Consider the following 25,911-nt stretch of genomic DNA (forward strand, 5'->3'; position numbering starts at 1 on the left):
ATTTGAATGTCTCAACAGAACTCGAGACTCATCAGACCAGGCAACATTTTTCTAGTCTTCAACTGTCCAATTTTGGTGAGCTTGTGCAAATTGTAGCCTCTTTTTCCTATTTGTAGTGGAGATGAGTGGTACCCGGTGGGGTCTTCTGCTGTTGTAGCCCATCTGCCTCAAGGTTGTGCGTGTTGTGGCTTCACAAATGCTTTGCTGCATACCTCGGTTGTAACGAGTGGTTATTTCAGTCAAAGTTGCTCTTCTATCAGCTTGAATCAGTCGGCCCATTCTCTTCTGACCTCTAGCATCAACAAGGCATTTTTGCCCACAGGACTGCCACATACTGGATGTTTTTCCCTTTGCACACCATTCTTTGTAAACCCTAGAAATGGTTGTGCGTGAAAATCCCAGTAACTGAGCAGATTGTGAAATACTCAGACCGGCCCGTCTGGCACCAACAACCATGCCATGCCATTATAGGGAATTATCCAGCTGCCTTTCATTTAACATGCTTAACCTTCGGCCTATGTTAGCTTTCTGTTCCTGTCTCTTATATTAGATGGGTCGGTGCCAAGCCGTGTCTTAACATCAGCCATAGGATACCCTCAAAACAATTATTTATCATCCAATTTGTTTCTTACCTCTTGGTTACCTTGTTAGGCTTCCTTATCCATGAAAAGAATGGTTTTAATATTTTTGGTGTGGCTTTTCTTTTGACAGCATTCCTCTCGTTTTCAATAAAAAAAAAATATGGTAAAATTAACCTGTAGTGAATTATGTACATAAACTGAACTGTCTTATCTTACCTTACATGTATGGGCATGCCTTACCTTGATTTTGTTTTAATTTATTTAGTTTAAATAGAGATTCCTGACAAAGTCAACAAGCTTTGATGCAGTATATATTTAGAAAAAAGGGGTCTTGGGGTGCTATATAGAATTATAGGGGTTCTAACCAGAGTAAATTGAACCATTGCCTTCAAAAAGGTGCTATTTCTTTTAATTGAACCCTCTATAATGGTTCTATATAGAAGCTTTGAGCTTCTAACGAATTCTTTCAGCACCTTGTTGAATCAATGCCACGTAGAATTAAGGCAGTTCTGAAGGCGAAAGGGGGTCAAACACCGTATTAGTATGGTGTTCCTAATAATCCTTTAGGTGAGTGTATGTACCAAGCTATAGAACCCTTAAAGGTTCAATATGGAGCCTTTTGTTTTAAGAGTGTGCATAAATATATGTGCTGCTTTTATGCATTTTTAAACTTAAAAACAGGTCGGTGCCGACCCTAACAGCACAGGAAGGTTAATAATGCCTCTAAGGATGGTAGGAAACAGGGCTCTTCGACCCTCGCTTCACCAGACGTTGCGGGTGGCGAGTCGTGTTGAGCAAAGTAAACCGAATCATTTTCATTATTAGCGTTGTTGATGTTGTCGATTTCATCTAATAAGGCTTCGGGTATAAGAGGGGATGATGCTCCGTCCATACCTGCTGATTCAGGTCTTTTGTAGATTTTCTCTTGACCGATCCGTACCGTCTCTCGTAGGAAAAAACAGAGAATACCTATTATTAGAATAAGTTATTTTTAATGTATAGTGTTTATCACATGTATAAAAGAAATAATATACTCACTATATGGAGTTTTCTATCCGCACCGTCTCTTGTAGAAAAAAAAATAACCCAGAATAGCTGAATCTCTAAATATAAATAAAAAATGATAGTTATTTTTAATGTATAGCGTTTATCATAAAACATGTATAAAAGAAATAATATACTCACTCTATGCAAGTCCCGTGTAGTTTTCTTTTTCCAGTGGGGTAAGGCCATAGATAATACTGACCAGCATACGGGCAGTTCTCTTCGAGAATTGTCTTGGTCTTCCAGATCTCATCTTGACCTCCACAGTTCCCCTGAACTGCCATCTCTTAATTACATTTCTCACTGTGGAAACTGCAAGATGACAACACTTTTCTATCTTCTTGTAGCCTTCTTCTGCATTGTGGACATCAATAAATTTCATTTTCAGAGTCTTACACAGCTGCTTAGAGGAACCCATTTTTGTTCAGTGTCCACAAGTGTGTGCACAAGGTTTGAAGAGTCAGAGTATTTGTAAAGCTTTGAAATTGACACCAGCTGACATTTACTAATGACAGCTGTCCCCATGCATCAGATCTAATGAGCTGATTAAGGTCTGAAACCTTGTAAAAAGAATCTGAGACTTTGGAACTCTTAGTGTGGCCAAACTTTTGCAGTGCCACAATAATGTTTTTATTTATATACTCACTATATGGAGTTTTCTATCTGCACCGTCTCTTGTAGAAAAAAAAACCCCAGAATAGCTGAATCTCTAAATATAAATAAAAAATGATAGTTATTTTTAATGTATAGCGTTTATCATAAAAGATGTATAAAAGAAATAATATACTCACTCTATGCACGTCCCGTGTAGTTTTCTTTTTCCAGTGGAGTAAGGCCATAGATGATACTTGGGGGTACTTGTGCTTCTTCACCAAAGGAGGAAAACCTTCTCGGCATAATAAAAATATCTGCGAATGGTTTTTTCTTAGGATTCTTTAAGGAGAAATATAGAGCCTGTCAAGTTTTTTAGGATTATCTTCTTTTCTTAATTAAGTCTATTTGATGTACATTGCCGCGTTTTTCTTTTAACTCATATTTGTAGTTATGACGATGCGCTCGACCCGGGCTTATCGGAAAACCCAAAACTTCAAACAAAACTTACTGTAAGACAAAATGTCCAATTTGATGTGTGGCCCGAATTAGTACAGATGACCCGGATGACCTACCGGGATGTACATGAGAAAAACCCAAACTTGAAACAAGTTTGAGAAAAAAAAAAACCCTACCACGCACACACACTGGCAAACTGCTGCTGCAGGGGGGTGTCAGCTTTCACACACACAGACGCAGGGCCAATCTGCTGCTGCTGCTGCTGCTAAGTGTTCATTGGACGATAGCGTCAGACCCACCTCCTGCTCCTCTCATTCTTAGCTCCAACTTTCTCATTCTCCCAGAGTTTCTTTCAGTCTTGCACAGCACCGGGATAAGCTCCAGCATCGCTCTCTCTGAGTCCTTTGCGCTATGCCCAAGTACAACATTTACACGCTCCGCCGGACTGACCGGGACCTTCCCAAGGTACCGCTCCACAGGCAGACCCACCCTACGCTCACACTCCATCAGGTAACCGACCCACTCAGCCCCGCGCTCAGCTCCGTGCTCGGCACCGTCAGCCAGCACCCTCATAGCACGGGGCTATTCCGACAAACCCCACTCATAAGCACACAATTCACTCTCCTCAAAATAAAATAAAATAATAAAAAATAATTAAAATAAATAATAAAATAAATAATTAAATAATAATAATTAATAAATAATGTAAAAATATTAAAACTAATAAAAATAAATAATAATAATAAAAAACACCCCCTCTCCCAACATCACTAGTCATGACGTTACATGGTACCATCCTAACCCCGCCCACCCAGTGAACTTTTTGACCTTTAGGTCATAAATCTTTTTGAAAGAAGCAGCATTATCTATCTCTCTACTGTGTTTACATCTTTTCCATTAAAAAAATGACCAAAATATGTTATTTATCGAAGGGTGCCCAAACTTTTGCATACCACTGTAACATGCAACCGATCAAACGCTGATGATTAAAAAGTGCAATCACATTTTACTGGAATAATACATAACAATAAATGAACTGAATAAATGAACAATAAATTGTCAGTCTTGACCAAGATGCAAAAGCTGCAAAACGGTTTCTGTCAGGTCAAAGGCAAAGGTTCACATCACATGCAACAGATACTTGTATGTGTAATGATGTCCTAGCCTCTGTGATATGGCTCCGCATAGTGCTGGAAACAATAATTTGACTGGAGAAGGGGTCAATAATGGCGACAAGATATAATAATAACCATAATGCCCCACAACCCTGAGCAAGACAAGCACTTATCATTATGTATATTCAATTCACACAATATAAATACAATAAACCAGCAGTCACTGGCAATAAATAGGTTCTACTGACTACTGTAACAACAACTGCCTTACATGCATGGGACCCAAGCAGTGGTCTCAGGGGAGCTGCTGGACAGAGTTGATAAAACTGCTGACTCAAACTTTTTCCAAGTCATCACACCACGGATTACTTCCTGAATTCAATCCAGAGAGATATTAATTAAGCAAAGGAAAAATCTTGTCAGTAAATTGCCCACCTGTTTACCTTCCACCATTGCTAGTTCGTTTAGGATTAGTGTGATTGCAAATTTGTAAATTGATTTGTACCTGCTCTTTGAGATTTACCATTTTGTCCAAGAATTTCTTCTGACTTCTAAGTGAATAAGTGTTGCCTGTTCCCTTGGCAGAGATGCCCCTCAGAAGTGGGCACAGGTAGAAATCAAGTTCGCTTTCCAGATATGGGAGTGGTGGCTTGAATTCATGTAGTCCTGGGGCAGGGTTCTAAGGGATAAGGCAGCATAAAAACTGTTATCCCCAATGCAAATTATTGTTCATACATGACATAGTAGATATTCCATCAAATGGCTGGTCTTCTGTTATTTTAAGCCAGTCAAACAACAGTAAAAATCAATATACAATGGTTTTTGTGTGAATGAATTATAGCACTGGATAAGACCAAACAAGACATTTGACTAGATTAATAATATCCAAGAGCAATGTATTAAAAAAATAATCACTTTCAATAAACTGTAGGGGAGGTCTTTTTAAATCAAGACTTACAAAGACTCTAAGTGGGTGTGCATCTGGAGAGCAGAATATGGCTGTAGGGGCTGTAAATGTCAGGTAAGAACTTCCCTCCAATAATGAAGAAGTCCCATTCTTTTCTTGGTCTTCAAGGTCATACTCAGAAGGCCTGATTACTGGGGGCAAGAGCTCATCCTGCAATGTAAATATGCAAAGGAGCATCAACAATTTGACCCTAGATGCCTAACTGTAATCTGTATTTACTTTTGACACCAGGTCTTTTGCTTTGTGGCCACTGGCTTGTAAAGTTACTGGGTGGGCAACTGGCTAACCAGTTATTTTAGTTTTGTAATTAGAGATCTCATATCTCAATTAGTAATTAGAGATCTCAAATAAGGACCAGACTTGACTTTTGCTGAGGGAAAACACTCAAAACTGTTAAAAAAAAAAAATGGCAATTTTTAAAGATAACAATAACTACAAACCCATGAATACAGAACTCACAGAACTGGTTTTATTCTTATATCATGCCAAGCACTGGGGTCTTATTAATCCCAACAGTATTTGTAAATTTTCATAAAAATTCTGTATGCTTGGATTCCAGTTTAAAGTGGACAAGCTTATAGCAAACATTTAATTGGCAACCTACTCAATCCTGTTGTTTCTGGAACAGAAATTTTAATCATATTTACTCATACTTTCCATTCATTTTATAAAACTTTTAGTTTAAAACTGAATGTGATGGGATTGTTACAGAGTGGTTAATGCTGTTCTACATTATAAATTTTTCCACACATAAAAAGAGCCACGTTAAGTGGCATTTTCTTGGACTGCACCTGCTAACTGGCAGACCAGTTAACATAAAGCATAGTCATAGTGCATGAAATGAGAGCACTGAAACTTGTAAACTGCACTGTGCTATACCTGAGCTCCAGTTCTTAGTGGTCTTGCCAGGCTTTGGGGAACAAAGCTTGTGAAGGCTTCAAAGGCAGAGACTGGTTTATACCCCTTCAGCTTGTATAGAAGAGGTACCTTCAAAAGCATGAATGATAAAAGATAATTCATAAAAGTTAAGCAATAATAATAACATTATTATCATTATCATTTTTATTTTAAATACAGAAATGCTAACCACATGTCATAACTATTGTAGGTCTGAACCTGATTTCCAAGTCATCTACTAATCATGTAGATGAAGTCAATCATGGTATCTTAAGCCCAGATGTACTGGGTAGGTGCAGGCTGCCAGTTGTCTGGATTAAGACAATTGCTTTCCCGTAGAGTCTCATGTGACTCATTATGTGACATACAGGTGTCAGCTGTTTGCAAAAATGCCCATCCCAATGGAATAAATAAACTGAATCAACTAAAATATCAATTTTTTCCTTCCAAATAAATTTTAATTTTTAAATACAATAACTTTACTGCAGCATATGGGTCACAAACACATCCTTGTTTTTTGGTGGTGTGGCAGAGATTCTGTATTTGCATACCTTCAGCCGGAAGAAGGGAATATGAATTTCAGGCTGAGCGTTGTTAAGCGTCACAGACACAACACCCAAAGCAGCTGTATCCTAGCAGGGAAAAGCAGCAGGCTCCTTCATATATACATTTTGAATTATTCATTGTTCACAACAGTTTTTCATATCCAACTAAAAATTCATAAAGATTAAAACCCTCATTCCAGTTAAATGAGTTACATGTTCATTCACCTGGCTGGGGAGAATTTCCAAAGGAAATGTAAATGGGAGGAAGTTATCTTGGGACAATTTTAGTGGAACTTCCATCTCATCTGGAACTCGGGTCAGGGAGATGACTCCTGCTTTTGCTTTCAATGTGAAAAATACAGCTAACAATTCCAAAAATAAACTATTTCCAGTAAAAATTAGTTTTGAATATATAGTAAGTGCTTGAGACAAAACATGCATCATGATTCAATAATGATGAATTAACATGATATCAGTGTGTAACTAAGACTTAGTTTGTGATTAATTAATACACAAGTAATAGCATAATATTGTATTATTTGCACCCCATCAAGTAAAGTGTTACCCATTTTTTAATACATTTTAACATTTATAGCGAAGACTTTTTTTCCAACACACACTAACCACCAGATTCCCTCAACAGGGGCATCACAGTACCTTTCAAATACGGATTCAGAAAGAATCCAGTGGGTCCAGCTATAGTGAATGTGTCAATAAGGTTCAATAAGGCACTCACCACTGGACAGTCTCTTCATACTCTGAACTACTGGCCTCAGAGATGCAAGCATGCACTCCATACGGCAGCGAAGAAGAACCTGAATTTAGGCACAGTACAGAAAGTCAAAAGTTAAAGAATTTTGATAACCACACAGAAAGTATTTTCATTTTTGGCTTCTGACAGGTTTCAATAAAACATATTTTGTAACATCTCTGCCAGTACAGCAGCTTGTCTTAATGTTGTGTCCATTATGTTCCTATGTGAAACCTTTACACAAATATATTCTCTTTGAAATTCTCCTAGATATTTTGTTTCTTAATTGCCTTATAAAATAAATAGCCATGCTTATCATCCATCCATCCATTTTCTGTAGCCAGGCTTTTCAGACTGTATATAATTTACAATACTACAATTATATACATGTTGCCATTTTACCACTAAACACTACAGCATGCAGTCTAAAAAAGAATGTTTCTTCGGCTTCTTCACTCAGCACTTAGACTGGGAGAAATTTAAACATTTGTAGAAGGAAATTGGGGATTAAAGATTTATGAAGTAGCACCAGTAAGTAAAGCTACTGAAATAAGTTGTTAAATAGAGGTGTACCTTACGTGCTGCCTGCTGAAAAAGGCAACGACCTTTGTGTCTGGTTTCAAAGGAGCTCTTGTGGTAGACAGGGTACAGTGGAACACAGACAGGAAGCTATAATTCACAATGGCTCATGTTATCAAATAAATCAGCTGGAGGCATAGCAGAAAAGAAGCGAACAGGTACAAATTCAACTCCAGTTCACATTTGTTCTGCTCTGTTCTTTCTTCTGTTAAATTAGAAACAGCTATCAACAAAATGCTTGTATACAATGTCAAAATGCAACCTCTGCATGGAAGGATCACATGTATGTATCACAACAAAAAGTAGATTTCTCAAGAAAAAAAGTGGCACCTCGTCTTGACTTCGCTGAACACGTCCTGTAGATAGCCAAGGCTGGATCCTGACAAAGTCTTCCTCATGACCAGTTTCTCCCTTTTTCACCAATAAATGGACCAGTTTAATTAAAAAAAAAAAACTACTAAAAATGCATTATGTTAAATATCACATTGGAATGCTCATCAACCTAATAGGGGTGGAATTTTGCTATCACCCATAGTTTTTGAGGGATGTCATCTTTAGGCTATATTGATAATATATAATTCCCTTTTATGTTATGTATATTAATATTTAGTTCAGGAAAAATGGCTTTATTTCTATTTGTTGAATATTTGTAAGACTTTGCAAAAGGGTACAAAGTACCCTAAGCTTGGGCTTAGGATCCTGCTCCCTCTCTAATATGGAAAAATTGTATCAAAGCATGTGGAGTTCCAGAATGCCTCATAATTTCTGCTAGACCCTTAATGGGGTCTTCCTAGAAACTGTACACACACACATACGCTAAATATATATATAGCGTAAAGTTTAATTGCGTGTCTCTGAAAATCCTTGTGTGATCGTAAATTTAGATACTGAAATTCGGAATAAAATATTGTAAGATTCACCTATTTTGTTTCATGTGTCAAAAATAAAGTAAAAATTTGTTGACCAGTATGTGTTATCAGTATGTGCTAGCACTGTAATAGGTGAGTTTTCAAATCAACACAACGTAATGTTTTACGCTGACATATGCCCACACAATCAAGAAAGTTAAATATGGCCTTCAAGACATAAATGGGGCAGCACAGTATTTTACATGCTTTAAAACTGACTCTTGCCTTAAATTCCCGATTCACAATATTTCTTTCCTCCAAAATCTGCCTTTTGGTTTGTGGGGAAACAGGGTCCTTCCCACGGTGAACCTGCCTGAACAAATTCATATTTGGAAAACATTATTATGATGAAAGTTTTAAAGTGTTTTATTATGTAATTTGCTTTACTAGCATGCCAGCAATCATAATGTCGTTTAACTAAATAACTTTTTTTTTTTAATCTGAACAGCCTGCAGAATAGTGTAACAAATCTAACCATGCTAGATGATTAGCTTTCTCCTCCAGGACATCCTGATGAACTTTGTTTTCAAACGCAGCTTCTTTCACCTGTCTTCTTTGGGACCCCATCATGATTTGTGACATGGCTTAGACAAAATACAAAATACAAGTATTTAAAACTATAAGGATCCACAATTAACATTATTGCAGTATAGAATTCAAAGCATTTACCAAACATAGGAAAGGTTTCTAGTATACAAGATTGAGATCCTTTAAAATCCATCTTAATATGGCGATTAACCATATGGTCTCTGTCCTTTATTTTATTTGTGGTTAAATAGTAATTCAATTATGAATAGCTTAAGTTTTGGCAACAAAGTGGTTCAGTTGTATGGCTCTGTTGCCTCACATGTCCTGGTTTATGAGGCTAAATCCCAATCCTGCTCTATATGTGCACATTCTCTTCGTTTCATGGCTTTTGGATATTCCGTTTTTTTCCCACAGTCCAAAAACATGCAGTAAGGTTAAATGGCATCGATAAATTATTCATGGTGTGAGAATATGTGCATGTGTGTGTCCTTTGATGTACTGGCATCCAGTCAATTGTGTTCCCCTGTGTTTTGGCGTATGCTGCCTGGGATATGCTTCAAGCCCCCCTGTGAAGGATTAATAGATGGAACATAGATGGATAAATGAAATGTGGCACAAATGCTCCAAGACAATATCAAGTAAACACTACATATGTTGTGTACCCACATTTATAATATGTTATCAAAAATTTACAACACAAAGCATGCTTCAGGCTTGACCAGGAACACATGTGACCATTCATCCATTTCCTAAAACTGCATATCCAGTACAGTACACACAGGGGACAGTGCAGGGGATACTAGATGAGATGCCAGTCAGTTTATCACAGGGTAGCTTATTTCTGGACTGTTTGACCTGTGACCCATTAAAGAATTTGATATTGTGCAGATGTTCCTCACTTTACGATGGTTCGACGTTACAATGGTGTGATAGTGATGCACATTCACATAGTCAGCTTTGAATTTTGATCTCTGCCCAGGCTAGTGATATACCATATGATGGCACTGATACCGTGCGATGGTAGCATCCAGCATCCATTAAGCTACGCTTCCAGTCTCTGTAGCGTAACAATGTGTCATAGTGGTTTTTTTTTTGCTTAACCTTATTCCTATGTTAGCTTTCTGTTCCTACCTCTTATGCTAAATGGGTCGGTGCCAACCTGTGTCTTAAATCAGCCATAAGATACCCTCAAAACAATTATTTATCATCCAATTTGTTTCTTACCTCTTGGTTATCTTGTTAAGCTTCCTTATCCATGAAAAGATTGGTTTTAATATTTTTGGTGTGGCTTTCTGGACGTTTCTTTTGACAGCATACCTCTTGTTTTCAATAAAAAATTATGGTAAAATAAACCTCAAGAGAATTATATAAATAAAGTGAATTGGTCTTATCTTGCCTTACATGTATGGGCATGCCTTGCCTAGTGAAAAATAAATAAATAATTTATTTTGTTTAAATACAGGTTCCTGAAAAGTCAAAAAACCTTGATGCAGTACACAAATTCATGTGGTGCTTTTATGCATTGTAAACTTACAAACGGGTCGGTGCCGACCCTAACACAGTAGCAAGGTTAACCAAATTCCCAAGCCCATTTTCTATACTAAACATGTGCTCTCATCTCATGCACTATGATTGGTGTGTCATATAATATTATATTCAAATTTTACTTAAGATATTTTCAACTTATGATGGGTACATTGGAACATAACTTGAGGAGCATCTGTATTGACATCTAAGCCTGTATTTTGCAAAATTTATTGACTCCACTCAGTAATATAACACATCCTCATTTATTAAACGTTACATAGCTAAACCATGAATGTGTTATATATTAATTAAGTGTGTATGATCTTTTTAATTTTTTTATTTTCAGGATACCATATACAACTTGCAGAGAATGCAGTTAATTTATTGAGCTTTGTATAGCAGTTCTGTGGATTCTTTTACCCTCATGGAGATGCCTTGACTGCATTTTCTCTGGCTGTTGGATGAGAACTGCCACAGTGGTAGGAGCAGACACATCTGCCAGACGCCTCCAATCCTGCTTCCTGGACTCTGGCTGTAAAAACCATGGCAGCAAACTGTTACAAATTAGCACATCACCGTAATTACTTAAAGACTATGCAATTTTAGTAGGAATGGGACTTTGCAATAAAATGTTAGCACAAATATAAATAAAAATAAACATTTTTCAGTAACACTTTATATTGACTTTCACAAATATTATATAACACTTAACAGATTACTAGTTCATGTACTTTCAAATACTTAAAAATGTTATAAAATGATCATGTATTATTGGTATCTACAAAGGCAACCTACCGTCAGCCTTCAACACTGGAAATCTTAGTTCTTTATTTTCAAATTATTACGTCTATAACTATATTTTTCTTTTAATAATTTGATTTTTCAGGTAACACAGGTTTTACTTGTGAGTTAGCATTACAGTAAATGTATCATCTGAAATTTTTTTTGCAGAAAATTGCACTTGTAAATTGCTTGTTATTTTGTAGAAAAATGTATTTTTGGTTGAGGTAGTAGTAGTCTGGAAATGTTACTGACAAACATGGAGTTTTGGTATGGTGGTGTTCTTTTGGTATTATTTTGCACTATAAGCATGCAGCTAAAGTTTTTAATCAACCATTCCTAATGACACATTGACCAAAGTGAAGTGACAAACTTTGTCACTTCAAAACTCAATGTTAATCAGTTTATATATAAATATTTTGCTTAAACATTCATAACTTTTATGCTTATAGCTTTCAGTACTTCCCTTGTTCACTGCATAGACTATTTCTGAAAGTTGTGGAAAATAAAAAGATTTGTGTACCTACAGAAACATGTTTTGAATTCAATTGTATTTCAGTGTCTACTAAAGGTACATCTGGAATACCATCTACTCATTTTGATCAAAGTCTTTGATTTATCTGTGACCTTTCAATTATTCTTATCAGACATTAGAACATATTCCCCTAGGTAATCATTAACTTCACTACAAACCCAAGCGTAAAACACATCTCTTTTTACTGACTGTTTGCAGTCACTTTCTCATGGGAACAAAGTTCTGTCTGAACAATTCATGCAGAAATTAACCCTAGAGTGGAATGATCTTGAATTCCATTCTATTTCACGTAGATGTAAGAATGATCAGGTTCTTGTTTTTTTTCCATTTCACTACAGGCATATTCATATTTTTCAGTGATAAGGAATCAATAAAGAACTATGTTGTGTTTAAAAAGTCTATCTACGGAAGTTCCGCTATCAAAGTCATTCTTGAGTCACTATTCATCTATCCATTTTATCCTGGTCAGGGTCATAGAACACTGTATTGCAGTACACTTACATTATGGGATATTCAGTAATACCTTACTATATGCCTATGGAATGCTGGGTGAAACCACACAGTGAGAATATGCAAACTCCATACATACAATGGAGGTAGAATTCAAACCTCCAACCCAGAAGGCATGATGCTACCCATTAAGTTACTGTGCTGCTTTTGGGTTGGCAGTCAACTAAGAATATTAATAACAGACACCAGTTGTATAAATGTTTCACTTGCTGAAAATAGATAATTGACTCTGCAAGTGGAACTTGAGTAGTTTTTTCTGTAAAGATGTAAATTATAGTAAATTTAAATGATAAAGAGCCTTTATGTTGATAAAAGTAATTCCAATAAAATCCAGTGTGCAAGATGGATGGGATGCCATTCCACAACAGGGTATGTTCACATTCACACTGCATGCACAATTTAGAGATGCCAATTCATCTAACTGCATAATCAAAAAATCCAGAGACTTGCAGCTGAAAATTTTAAAAGTGACTGGATGTTAATTGGTCCTTAGTGCTGGTTTGCAGGTCCAGGGTCCCACACCATTAATCTAAGGCAGAGTCCAGTTTAACTAAATGGCTAGTGAAAATTAGTGTTATTATAACACAAAAACTGTTTTGTCAAAGAGGCCCCACAGTTACTTACTCACCATAAAGTTGACCCAGTTTCTAAACACAACAAAATAATCTGATGTACAATTACTGCTACAGAATACATATCTATCGGGAGCACCACACACCCCTTTCCAGTGACCTTATGATCCCTCACGCTCTTCCAATCCATCTGTTGACCTCATAGGAAGAGTCACCAGATACATGAATGTCGCTGCCGAGGTAGGTAAATCACTCGACAAGGTCAATATTCTCCCCGCAAACAGACACACTACTGATGGCTGTGTCTAAGAAGTCATTAAATGCTTGGATCTTGGTCTTTATCCAGGACACCCACAATCCCAGACACTCAGACTCCTCACTCAGTCTCTGGAGAGCCCCAATCAGAGCCTCCATTGACTCCGCTAAGATCACAGCATCATAGCAAAGTCAAGATCAGTAAATCTTTCTTCACCAACAGATGCACCACAGCCACTGGACCCCATGACCCTGCCCAACACCCAGTCCATACAAGCATTGAACAGAGTAGGATCAAAAACACACCCCTGGAGTACTCCAGAATCAACTGGGAAGAACACAGAGGTTCTCCCTCCACTCTGCACAGCACTCACAGTACCAGTGTACTGCTGCAAAGAACCTCTGCCGATATTTGTGCTTGCGCTCGATGAGAACCTCTAGGTCTGAGGCCATGGTTCTCAACCAGAAAAGGGTGCATTGCCCCCTCCTGGTGGGGGATGAATCACTGCCTCAAGTGGAGAAGTTTAAGTTTCTCAGGGTCTTATTCACAAGTGAGAGAAGAAGGGAGCTGACAGATCAGTGCAGCGTTGGCAGTAATGGGGATGCTGTACCGTTCTGTCATGGCAAAGAGAGAGCTGACCCAGAAGGCAAAGCTATCGATTTACCGGTTGATCTATGTTCCTACCCTCACTTATGGTCACCAGCTTTGGGTAGTGACCGAAAGAATGAGAGCAGAAATCAGATTCCTTCGCTGGGTGTCTGCACTCAGCCTTACAGATAAGCAGTAGATAATGGATGAAAGGATGGATGGATGGATAGATGGATGGATGGGTTTTACTAGCTGTGCATCCTACAACATTACTGCCTCACTCATACATTAATACCCAAAAATGACTTACGGTAAAGTATAAGAATGACAAATGAAAGCAAAAATGATAAAGTTTAAACTTTAAATGAGTTACAAATACAAAAACTAAAATTAAAAAACATACCTTTTTAGAATATTTGTGTGAATGTCCATGTAAAATGCCAAAAGTCTTGTGTTTTGTTTGGGTACTAATGGTTAATGTTAGGGTTGGGTAGGGGTTAAGGTTGTCCCTACAAAGATATGAATACAAACGTGTATGTGTGTGAGTGTGTGTGTGTGTGTTATACCCTGTCTTGGACCCATAGTTTTTTGAATGGGCTCCAGACCCCCACAACCCTGCATAGAACAAGTGTGTACAGAAAATTAATGGATGGATGGATGGTTTTAAAGTATTTAGTCTACGCAAGAACAATATAAATATTAACAAGCAGACATAAATCAAATCATACACAAACATGGAAATAAATCAGCGGGTAGTGCATGCGCATTTACGTAGTGAAAGTCCAGTGCTAGGCCTATCTGTTGTGAAGATGAAATATTCCTGACCTGTGTTATGGTTAAAATTAAATAAAATATGCTTTGATTTATTATGACCAACCTCCTATAAAAACAGTTTATATCAATTTTTTTTAATCATATATAAGCACAGTACTTAGGCTTATAAGCTATATACTGAAACTTTTCATAACGAGGGAAGAAATGAAGCTACAAAACATTTTCTTTTAAAAAAACAATTCGTTGTAATTGTAAAAAGTAACAATAAACAGATGCCTGATGAAGCATCAAGATAATCACAATTTCACAATACCGTCATAGAATTATTCAACACAGCCATTAACTAGCTATCATTTACGACGATTTTCACTAGTTGGTTCAAACTTTAAGAGTATAAGTATAACAACATATAACATAATTTAACTAAACTAATATCTAATAACTAACAGCAACTGACCAGAAAACAAAGCTGTTAGCTGCTTGAATGACCAAGCTAGCAGAAAAATACATGCGCTCTACTCAGTTATATCACCACTCACCGTACTACAGAAGAATATCATGAAAACATAAAACATACAAACTTACAAACTATTGTTTTTAATTAATTTATTTATAGTCGATTGGTAATACAGAGAAAAATACTTGAATACCTGTGTAGTAGCAAGACCGCGCTAATCCAGTGTATACTACCGTCACCATGGTGACCTTCAGTTTTCCTGGGCGTTTACCAAAGCGCTCTTATTCGGTGTCCAACAAACTCCTTTTAACCAGCTAAAACCTCCTTAAAGCTTAGTGCTTAAGGTGTCATTACACAATATATGTATAATTCGTAAATTATACCGATATAACATCCCCACTGAGACAACGTCGCCGTTGTTATTATCAATACCATATGTTACAGCAGACGTGGGAAGTTCAGGTTCAGAAAGTACAAATCCAAATTAATATTTCGACCAACCAACTGAATACTCTGTTAATGTGACTCTTGATACTGAACTGGTTGGTTGAAACAAAATATTAATCTGGATTTGTACTCTCTGAACCTGAACTTAACACCTCTGCGCAATAGGACTGTATAGCCTATAATTATTCATATTGCTCAAGGATTCGAGGGTTTTACTTCTTATGTGTAACGTACATAGTCAGACTATAACCTGCAGTTAAATGCAAGATTCTTGAAAATACATATTTGATATTTTTCTGTCATTGCTCAGGGAATATTTCTCGGTGAACTGCATATTGCATTTCCGTGTACCTATTGTGTACAATTCCAATTCCATGTCTATTCAAATCTTTGAAGCTCAGAAAAACATAAATTTCACGATCAAAAATATACATTTTTTAATAAATAAGGTCTTTATTATTGAAGGATGGCTTACAGTGGCTAAAAATAAGTATGAAGAATTACAATGGACTTACAGTGACTATAAATAGGCTAAGTATGGATAATTACAATGTAGGCTAATCAAATTTAAATCTTGGTAAAACCCAAAACAGAAAGCGTAAGGCACCAAAATGGGTGTGCCCAGGGCAGACCGACAATCAAATTGCATTACATTTCACATGACGTATACGTGAGTTACACATAACATAATATGAGTTTTCTGCAGCAAAATGCGTTAGCAAATTAAATCAGAAAAATAAATTAGCCGCGGTTCTATTCTGCCAAATGCATATGCTTCAGTGTCGAAATATTAACCTCTGCATTTAAGCAAAATCCGTAAATCAAGAATAAAATATATTCTAGAACGGGCTGATTACAAAAATAAGATTCCATAAATGGAAGTACGTATATGCATAGCCTGAGGCAACTGAGGAAATCGATGCGGTGTCTGAATGGTTTTCTTTTAATGTAGTTTGAGCAACTATGGACGCAAACTCAGTATTCCGTAAATGATGGAACGAAAGTTGTAGGCTGTTCATCAGCGAAGAACGGTTGTCGGGATCTTCACTTCCGTAAACGCTCGGTTGCTTCAGTATCAATAATTGTTGAACTTCTTCTGGCGGTTTACAGAAGGTACCATTAATTATTTAATACGCAACACAGCATGTATGCGTAGATGAAAAGAAAAAAAAACTAGGCATTAAATCGCTACCCAGAGTAAACCTGTTTTTTTTCCAGCGAAAAAAGAGAAGATAACGGGCATGATGGGGAAACTTGCTCTACTGACTGTTATTCTTGACGTTTATGCACAGGTAGGTACATTTAATTAATTCAATAAATGGTAACTGCGTTTGCTTGTTTGGTTCCGTATAGGATTTAAATTCTCCGTAGAGAAAAGGGGGATTTTATCGTTTTGTTAAGTCTTATATTTTTGTGCCTATCTGATGTTCATTACTAAACAAGCATAGACAAAAAATCTGTACAGAAATTCACTCGGTATTTCAAACTTATATATGACAATGTGTATTTTACAGGTATTGTACTGTATTATCTGTATTTCATAACTGAATTTGCAGAACCTTTTTTGAAATTAATTTCTAATCATAAATCACAGATAAAAGCTCTTCCTCCAGAATGTGATCCTTATATTATTCTTCTCAAAGAAGAGGAAAACTGCCATAAGGAGTTGTGGAAACACAACACATCAATCTCTGTCGATTTCCAAACAGGTATGTGTATATATAAGAACCTTGTTCAGAACAGTGACACCATTTAAATGACAAAATGTATTTTGTGAAATGTTTATGAAGATTATTAGAAACGTTCATATGGACTCGCTATCGACATGGATATGTTTGAAAGACATACATACTGACAACTGAAATTTTTATGAAGGATCACATTCTATACTAAATAAGGAGCCATTGAACATGATTTGTAAAGTTTAGAAATAAAATGTATTTTTTTCCATATGGAACTGACTCATAGCAGTTTCACTAGATTAAAACAGATAATGTTATATTTTGCAATATATCATGTTTTGGAGACCATTATTTTTTATTTAGAATATTGCAGGACACAGCAATTGGGAGTATATGATATCATCTTTCGTTGGGACTGCAAACCCAACCAAGTAACATAGAAATTTGAGAACGAATGAAACGTGTATTGTTGTAGTTTGTTCCATTTATAGTGATACAATGAGGGATTGACCCAAAATATAAAGTAGGCACTTTGACAGGGAATAAAACAAATTCACCCAAACCTGTCATGTGGGTTGGGACGAATGAAGCATACACTGCAAGCAGTGATTACAGGAGCCAGGATAGTCATCAACATTGTTGTCCTGGTTACTAGGGGCAACGCAAAACAAATCAAGCCAGTATATACAAATCACCTCACGAGAGAGGAAGTTATAAAAAAGTGAAAAAAAAATAGTGATCCTAAGGCCAAGTAAACCAATCATTACTGTCCATCATCTGGTGGAGACACTGAAACAGGGTATGGCCAGGACAGAGGGCAAAGAGCCAATGAAGAGATTATAGCCGATGGATAGAACTACTCATTTGATGGCTAAGCATTTCTATCTTACGATGATGTCCCGAGTTAAGTGTGGTGAGTTAAGTATGGCTGAACAAATGACAATTACGATAACCCTGTTCAGAGATATACCTCAATAACCAACAACACTGCTTGGCAGTGTTTCATCCAGTGGAACAGAATTGGTGCTCATTTTCATTCTAATCCAAATTAATTACCTGCTTTTTGCATTTTCTACTGATTTATTCTATGAGGATCCCCAGATATTGGATGAACAACTGGCAAATCACACATTTCACGACATAGAGAAAGTCAGTGTTATGTTTGTAGTGTATTAGGAGTACATTTCATGAATGCCTGTATGTTATAAGTCTGTGATGAAATTGGTTTTGTTTTCAGGATGCAAAGGGATGTGGGACCATCTTAACTGTTGGCCCTATGCAAACATAGGGGAGACCATATCACAGCCCTGTCCAACATTCCTCCACACCAATGGTAAGAAAGAAGTCCCAGAATGCATTGTTGGTTTTAATTAGTGCACCAGGTTCACATTTGGCTTTTATTTTGAAGTCATTAAGAGGAAGCATGTAGTTACACTTAAATCCAGTAACTTTTGTTGAATTTACAGCCTGACATTGAAACATATTACATTATTTATGCATTTATACACAATTTAATCTACAATATTTATGTTAAAACTAAAAGCTAACATTATAAATAATAATAATAATAAACTAATAAAATCTGGTCGGGTAATTGTACACCACCCCAAAAATACTTTTAATGGGAGATACAAATTGCCAAATACATATTGAAAAAAACTATTTTGCCCTATGCCAGAAAACTGAAATTGGGAAAGAAGTTTATCTTTGCAAGATTTTCTCAATATGCTCAGTAAACAGATTTATGTTATATTAGGTTTAGAGGAAAGAAGGAGAACTTTTACTTAGGGTAATGGGTTTTACAACACGGATGTATACAATCAGCTCTCTGTATCCATGGGGGATTGGTTCCAGGACCCCCTGCAGATACCAAAATCCGCGGATGCTGAAGTCCTTTATATGAAATGGCGTAGTATTTGCATATAACTAACACACATCCTCACTTATACTTTAAATTCTCCCTAGATTTCATATAATACCAAATACAATGCAAATGCTATGTAAAGAGTTGTTATACTGTATTTAGGGAATAATTACAAGAGGAAAAAGTCTGTACATTTTCAGTACAGGCACAACCAGATAGACCTAACTACATAGCACACGTCAAGAATAATACAACATTTTCTTTCTTTAAACACTTACAAATAACTTTCATTTAATGACCTGAAAGAGAAATACAAATAGTAAAACAGAATATTTAAAATATAAGTACATGTAAAAAATCTAGTCCTAAATAGAGAAAATATAAATGTAGTCATTCATTCTCTCTCTCACTGTCTCTGTGAGTGGAAGGTGACAGCAGGTCATACCTAGAGATCACTTCTTTCGCATAGATGCAGCATAGTGCTCAGTGCATGGCAAATTCTAGTTTTACTTTTTGAAACTTTGTTTTTTTTTCTCAAATATTTTAGATCCACAGTTGGTTGAATCAGCGGATATGGGAGGTAGATTGGACTGACTTTTGGCTCAGAGAAGAATAGAGTAGAGCTTGATGCATAGTGTGTGTCATGACACATTACTTCCAGGACCATCATTATAATTGTTTGCAATTGGTGCCAGAGTAGCACTCCTGTTTGAATGTACCAGATGGGATAGCCTTTGGACATATCTCACATTGATGAGTCCTTGCTGAAAGACCCCTTGTCAGTGGTTTGTGGTTTTCACTCCTCAGACCACTCTCAGTAAGTACTCGCCAAGGCAGACCATGAGCACCCTACAAGCCTTGCTGTTTCAGAGATGCTCTGACCCAGTCATCTGGCTATAACAATTTGGCTTATCAAAGTCACTCAGGTCTTTATTCCTTCCTATTACTTTTGCATTCAACCTGTCAACTATGAGTACTAAATGTTGGCTGACCATGTAATATATCCCAGACCTTGAACTGAGCTGTTTTTAACAAGATAAACGTTATTCACATTGGGTGTGCGGGTGGTCATAATGTTTTGGCTTATCGGTGTATGAACGTATGAAATGTTTTCTTTCATTTCCAGGGGAGGTTTTTAGGAACTGCACTACCCAGGGCTGGACAGAACCCTACCCACCGCATGAGATAGCCTGTGAATATGCCTTCAATGACAACTTCACCTTTCTTGGGGAAGTAGGTGGCAGATTTATTTGAAGGAAAAGATATCTATTAAAAAATGTTAATTTATGCAAACAAATTTAATATAATTAAAGAAAGCAAAATGAAAAATGAAGGGAAAAATCATCATGTGTTGTTTGCACTTCTGACAGACTAACAAAAGACAAGCTAAATGTTAGAGCATTAACAAAATAAAACAAGCATGTTAAATGAACCATTAAACATAATTAACGTCTCCTGTCTATATTCTGAAACATTAGCGTTTAAACAAAAATTCTCCACTTCCAATGAGATTTCTATCCGAAGGCAGTAAAATTTAATCAACTGAGTAAAATTAAAAATTTATTTTGAGTAATATGGGTGAAATAAAGCAGAGGGAACAGTGGAAGATTCAGAGCGCAGTGCCAAAACGTTCATCCATAAGACAACAAGCATGTTTTCTTTTCTTGGACAGGTTCACAGCCATCTCTATTTTCTCTATGTGAAGACCATGTACACAGTGGGCTATGCCATCTCCCTCATGTCCCTGAGCATTGCCATAGTAATACTTTGTGTGTTTAGGTGAGCCGTTTTCAGTCTTGCTTTGTTTTTAACATTCCTTTGTTATTATTCAGCTTGTCATCTCTTTCTGCAATGCTAAAATAGACAACTAAAAGTAGTTCCATACTTTTTTCAATGCAGGAAGCTACACTGTACGCGTAACTACATTCACATCCAGTTGTTCCTGTCCTTCATCTTACGTGCAGCTTTCATCTTTATCAAGGACTCGGTCCTTTTTTCTAAAGAAGACTTTTACCACTGCAACTACTATCCTGTATGTACAATCATTTTATATTTAACTCCATCGAGCCTTGAGTCCACATATTGAACATCTGTTTTAGGAAACAACACAATATTCTGTAACTTTCTGATTGTATATCAATGATGTTATAACAGGTTGCTAACTGCAGTAGATGTTTACTAATTATTTGTTTTTCTTTGAGCAAAGGACCATTCAGGAAAACAAATGAGCTAACTGGTATGAACTTAAGACACTCTTTTTCCCTCCCATAGGTAGGCTGCAAGCTTGTCTTGCTGTCATCACACTACTGCATCATGGCCAACTACAGCTGGTTGTTGGTAGAGGGTCACTACCTTCACACTCTAGTCTATGTCTCATTCTTCTCCAGGAGATTGTACTTTTGGTTGTACATGACCCTAGGCTGGGGTAAGTTGACTGGTCTTCATTTAGGCTATTTTTATGACTCTTTCTGTTCTGCCTCTTTGAGAACACAAGTTTCTGCATTAAAATTGGATTTATAGAATTTACATCCAACTTGTTCAGAATTTCTATTTCTTTATCCTATATCTTTTCTTAACCTTGGATTCATGTCTTCTCTTCTCATCTGATATCTCTTAACCAGTATTTTTCAAGTTTGATGATCTACTGTCTGTAAGACATCTCTTAAAATAATCAATATTCAGAAAGTTTATCTGCATCAATTATCTGCAGGGTCACCGGCAGTCATCATAGTTGCCTGGGGCTTGGCAAAATACTTCTATGAAGATGAAGGGTAAATTTCAAGCATAACACTCATTGGTTTAGGTAACCTTACTTGTGTTCAATCAACAATGAGCATTGCTTGTTTTCTGTGGCATGTCAAAGATGTTGGGAAACCAGGAAACACACCTGGATCTGGTGGATTCTCAGAGTCCCTGTCCTCCTGTTCATCATTGTAAGTATGGGAAATTTCATAATTTTATACATAAACTATGCATATACAGACACATAAAGAAAATATGTAAAACACCTTTGTTGTTGGATTTCTTGATGTAAGTTGTAGGAAAAAAAAACAAGAAAACTAAAACGTTCACAGGTTAAAAAAAACTGGGAAAAAAAGGGAATTTAGTTGGCTAATCACAAGAGATCTGGAGTATTTTTACTGATAAATACTATGTATTTCCGATTTTCCGCTTTTAAAAATGTAAATTTTTGTAAACTACTAAAAAAAATCATATAACAAAACCATGAAATCATGTAATAAAGGAATATAGCCATAAAATGTTTTTCGTTCCTTTGTCATATGTCTAAGTTCATAAATTGACAAAAGAGTGAGAGAAGGAAACACAAAAAAGAGGAAGTAACATGCTTGCATAAAAATGGCCGGGAATTATCTTTATATAAATATTTGTCCATTTAAACAAACCTGATTGAGACTAGAAACACCTGAATGTTTACATATGTTTAATGCAAACTGGCAAATGTGTGAAAATGGAAGCACAAAAAATGTTCTGTTTTACAGTTCACATTTCTTCTGTTTGCAGATTAATTTGTTGTTTTTCATTAGTATTACAAGAACACTAGTAGGAAAACTCAGGACCCCAGATGTGCGTGGGAATGAGTACAATCAGTATAAGTAAGTTGTTGTCTTTCAGGTGTTTGCATGTCACATTTTAATGATATTTTTATTTTTTCCAATATTCTGCTAAACACTGACAAATTCATAGAACAACAAAACGTTGACATTGGATTTCTATGTATTCAGAGTAAGCTTTGTTTTGTCTTTTAAATGAACAGTCACAACTAATGAGGTTGTGTGTACAGTATGTGTATGTTTGTGGCTGTTTCAAGCTGATACACAGCAATTAACCTGGTAACCTGGAGCAAAATCATTTGTCAAAGTTTCAATTAATCAATTTGAACAGCCAAGCAGTATGAATGTGTGCAAAAATTAAAGATCAAAAATGTTAGCTTTTAACATCTTAAAACTGTCAGAATAAACATCCTAAACACTAGTTCAGTTTCCATTGGATTATTGATTTTGAAATTTCTGGTTCTGTAACTACATAAGTGAGTAGAAGATGAACTAACTTCCAAGAAGAATTAAGTTAAGGATGAAAAAATATTTTCAATATTTAATCAAGATTGGTGAATTATTTTTGTTTTGAACAACTGTATAGAGTAAAAAAAAAAAAAGGAAAGGAGCACCCCGAGAGATATGAGCTCTGCAGTAACTTTTACCAAGGTCTTAATTAATTAGCTGTTTAAGGCTATGGTTTGCATTTATCTATCTAAGCTTTATAAATACTCTGATTCCTCAAATCTTGTCCCAACAATAACAGCCATGGGCTCCTCTAAGCAGCTGCCTAGCATTCTGAAAATATAAATATGAAGATAGCAAAGTGTTGTCAGGTAGCCAATTTCTAATTCATAATGTAATTTAAAAATGGTAGTTAACAGGAATGGTGGCAGCGAAGTTGAAGGCTGGAAAACCAAGAAAATTTTCATAGAGAACCGTTTCTAAATCACACCCCCTGTTTAACTACAAGAGAGCGTCTGGAAGATTTAGCAGCCTCTGGAGTGGTGGTGAACTGTTCTACTGTGCAGTGACACCTACACAAATATGACCATGGACGAGTCATCAGAAGAAAACCTTTCCTGTGTCCTCAGCATAAAATTCAGCATCAGAAATTTGCAAATGAACATCTGGACAAGCCTGATGCATTTTGTAAACAAGTCCTGTGGAGTAATTATGTTAAAATAGATCTTTTTGGCTCCAATGAGAAATTGTATGTTTGATGAAAAAGGGTGCAGAATTTCATGAAAACAACATGATCTCTCCAACTGTTAAGCATGGGGGCGGATCCATAGTGCTGTGAGCTCTTGTTGCAGCTAATGGGATGGATGGATGGACTAATCTTCCAAAAATAAAATCAAATAAAATTTCTGTATTACCTTACACCAAAACAACGGATCATAGCTCTCAAGTTACTTATTTTTTTGAAAAGTTTCTTTAGATGCTCATGGAATGTTCTTAAAAGCTTTAAAATAATATTTACAAATATGATTCTGATAGAATATACAGTGGTACCTCAGTTCTCGAACTCATTAGAACTCGAATTTCTTAAAAGTCGAACCAACCAGTTTGAAAGAAATTTACCTAGAGCTCGATCTGAATCTCAGAAGTCAAACCGTGAACGCTGACCTAAGATAACTTGTACACGCGGGGAAATCAGTCATGTGGCATGTCTCTCAGTGGAAACAAAGGGTGACGCTTCAGTCTCAGCCTCACATTCGCTGTGATAGCATCGTGCATGTTTACACTAGCTGAATACATATATTTAGACAGTAAAAATACATTTAGACAATGATAGACAGTAACAGTAATTATTATTATATAATAAAATACATTTAAAAATAAAGATTTCTTATTAATTATTTTAATATTAATAATAAACCATTAATACATGTAATTATAATAATATTGTCGTGCCAAGCGGGGACGGAACAGAGACAAAGGCGCAGATGTCAGGGTATCGGGGAATACGGGGTTTAATTACAGGTAAGGCAGGCAAAACGCGGATGGAAAATACAATGACCGGACTGGGGAAACAAACTGAAACGCGGACAAAATACAGAGGACTAATGACAACAACCAGAAACACCTGATCACACGGGGATCCCACACGGGGTTAACGAGGGGGTGTGGCACACGGAAGAAGTGGACGATTGGGGCAGGACACATTGTTTTTTTTAACTTTACACATTGTTTGGATACATTTATTTTCTTACTTTACAAATTACTGTATTGATAAATGTGCTTAGATGTGTTTAGTCCAGTATATGCTCTTCTTGTTTTATCCGGTTCATTTTGTGTTTAAATGCAAAAAAAAAAATAACATATTTAGGTGTAATTTTTTGGTGCCGGGAACCAATTAGGCTTAATTGGTTTTCCATTATTTCTTATGGGGAAAATTCGATCAGAACTCGAACTTTTTAGAATTCGATCCGGAGTTCTGAATGGATTAAATTCGAGTTCTGAGGTACCACTGTATTGCCACATTAAATAATTCAGTTCCTTCAGGTCTTCCACAAAAATCTGGTTAATTTAATTAGATTCCTTAGATTAAGCATAAAAAGATGGATTTTTGGAGGTTCATCATCAACCTTTTTGTTGACAATATTAAACATTTATGATTGCAATATTTTTGGAATTGACAATTGACATTATGGTACCTGTATCTGTCCTTTTTCTAGAAAGCTTGCCAAGTCAACCTTCCTCCTTGTGTCCCTCTTTGGTTTGCAATACATTCTCTTTGCATTCTTCCCTGAGAAAGTCAGCGACTTAACATACAAGATATGGAACTTTGTGGAACTTGCCCTTGCATCTACCCAGGTACAGAATGTGTATATGTTTCCCATGGATAATGAAGTGCTGTTTGGATATTTACTTTGTTCTTTTCTTTGTTCTAGGGCTTTGTTGTTGCAATTCTGTATTGTTTTTTAAATGGAGAGGTAAGTTGTCACTTTTATATTTTTTCCAGTACCTTAAGGAGACTAGGCCCTTTTTAAACATTTTGGGATAGATATTGATATCCAGACTAAAAAAGACATTTCTGATTTACCCTGGCTACTCACCCCTCTCCTGCAAGGTGCAACACGAGTTCCAGAGGAAGTGGAGAAGATGGAGGTTGATGCAGTCACGTCAAGGAGGCAGGCAGTATAATTATTCCCTTAGCCAAAGCGGTACCCCCCTCACACAAGTGTCTCTGCTAACTCGAGGTCCTGCTGCCAGTCAGTCCTAGTATGAAAAATACACCTTGTGTTAGCCTGAAAAGCCATCACACAAAGTTCTGAAAACTGGTAGACATTGAAACAATCTCCTTCTATTAGGGATGTAACAATACACTCAACTCACGATTCGATAAGATTCACGATTCTCTCACAATTTTTTAACAGAATGAGCTGCAGGCAAA

At 36.5% G+C, this 25,911-nt stretch overlaps 2 protein-coding genes across 3 annotated transcripts in view; one reads left to right on the top strand and one right to left on the bottom strand.

The window, feature by feature from the left end:
* The window catches only part of cfap221 (cilia and flagella associated protein 221), a 32,427-nt gene extending 6,773 nt beyond the window's left edge, over positions 1-25,654 (bottom strand). The window contains exons 1-13 of one of the 2 annotated variants that reach the window (XM_023826657.2): positions 25,574-25,654; positions 10,913-11,024; positions 8,913-9,021; positions 8,663-8,750; positions 7,860-7,940; positions 7,524-7,619; positions 6,936-7,014; positions 6,425-6,540; positions 6,206-6,286; positions 5,637-5,744; positions 4,749-4,907; positions 4,296-4,469; positions 4,062-4,162 (exon numbers count right to left, since the gene is read on the bottom strand). In XM_023826657.2, coding sequence (XP_023682425.1) covers positions 4,062-4,162; positions 4,296-4,469; positions 4,749-4,907; positions 5,637-5,744; positions 6,206-6,286; positions 6,425-6,540; positions 6,936-7,014; positions 7,524-7,619; positions 7,860-7,940; positions 8,663-8,750; positions 8,913-9,021; positions 10,913-10,937 — 1,217 coding nt within the window. In that variant the 5' untranslated portion in view covers positions 10,938-11,024; positions 25,574-25,654. Of the gene's footprint in view, positions 1-4,061; positions 4,163-4,295; positions 4,470-4,748; positions 4,908-5,636; positions 5,745-6,205; positions 6,287-6,424; positions 6,541-6,935; positions 7,015-7,523; positions 7,620-7,859; positions 7,941-8,662; positions 8,751-8,912; positions 9,022-10,912; positions 11,025-15,157; positions 15,231-25,573 lie in introns of those variants that run through there. The other variant, XM_023826655.2, reaches the window with a different exon arrangement.
* Positions 16,032-25,900, top strand: sctr (secretin receptor). Its single transcript, XM_023826658.2, has 14 exons — positions 16,032-16,524; positions 16,630-16,703; positions 17,006-17,120; positions 18,331-18,426; positions 20,084-20,190; positions 20,630-20,736; positions 20,857-20,989; positions 21,229-21,382; positions 21,668-21,728; positions 21,821-21,890; positions 22,480-22,571; positions 25,193-25,331; positions 25,409-25,450; positions 25,588-25,900. The coding sequence occupies exons 2-14, from the start codon at positions 16,653-16,655 to the stop codon at positions 25,738-25,740; spliced, it is 1,320 nt and encodes a 439-aa protein (XP_023682426.1). The 5' UTR covers positions 16,032-16,524; positions 16,630-16,652; the 3' UTR covers positions 25,741-25,900.
* Positions 25,901-25,911: the final 11 nt, after the last annotated feature.

This window comes from Paramormyrops kingsleyae, chromosome 1 (assembly GCF_048594095.1).
Source record: "Paramormyrops kingsleyae isolate MSU_618 chromosome 1, PKINGS_0.4, whole genome shotgun sequence".
NCBI lineage: Eukaryota > Metazoa > Chordata > Actinopteri > Osteoglossiformes > Mormyridae > Paramormyrops > Paramormyrops kingsleyae.

Bases quoted from the DNA above. Each gene is read 5' to 3' on its own strand.
- sctr (XM_023826658.2), top strand. From the start codon at position 16,653: ATGATGGGGAAACTTGCTCTACTGACTGTTATTCTTGACGTTTATGCA. The intron at 20,990-21,228 runs GTATGTACAATC...TCCCTCCCATAG, and splicing joins ACCACTGCAACTACTATCCT to GTAGGCTGCAAGCTTGTCTT. The intron at 25,451-25,587 runs GTAAGTTGTCAC...CTCTCCTGCAAG, and splicing joins ATTGTTTTTTAAATGGAGAG to GTGCAACACGAGTTCCAGAG.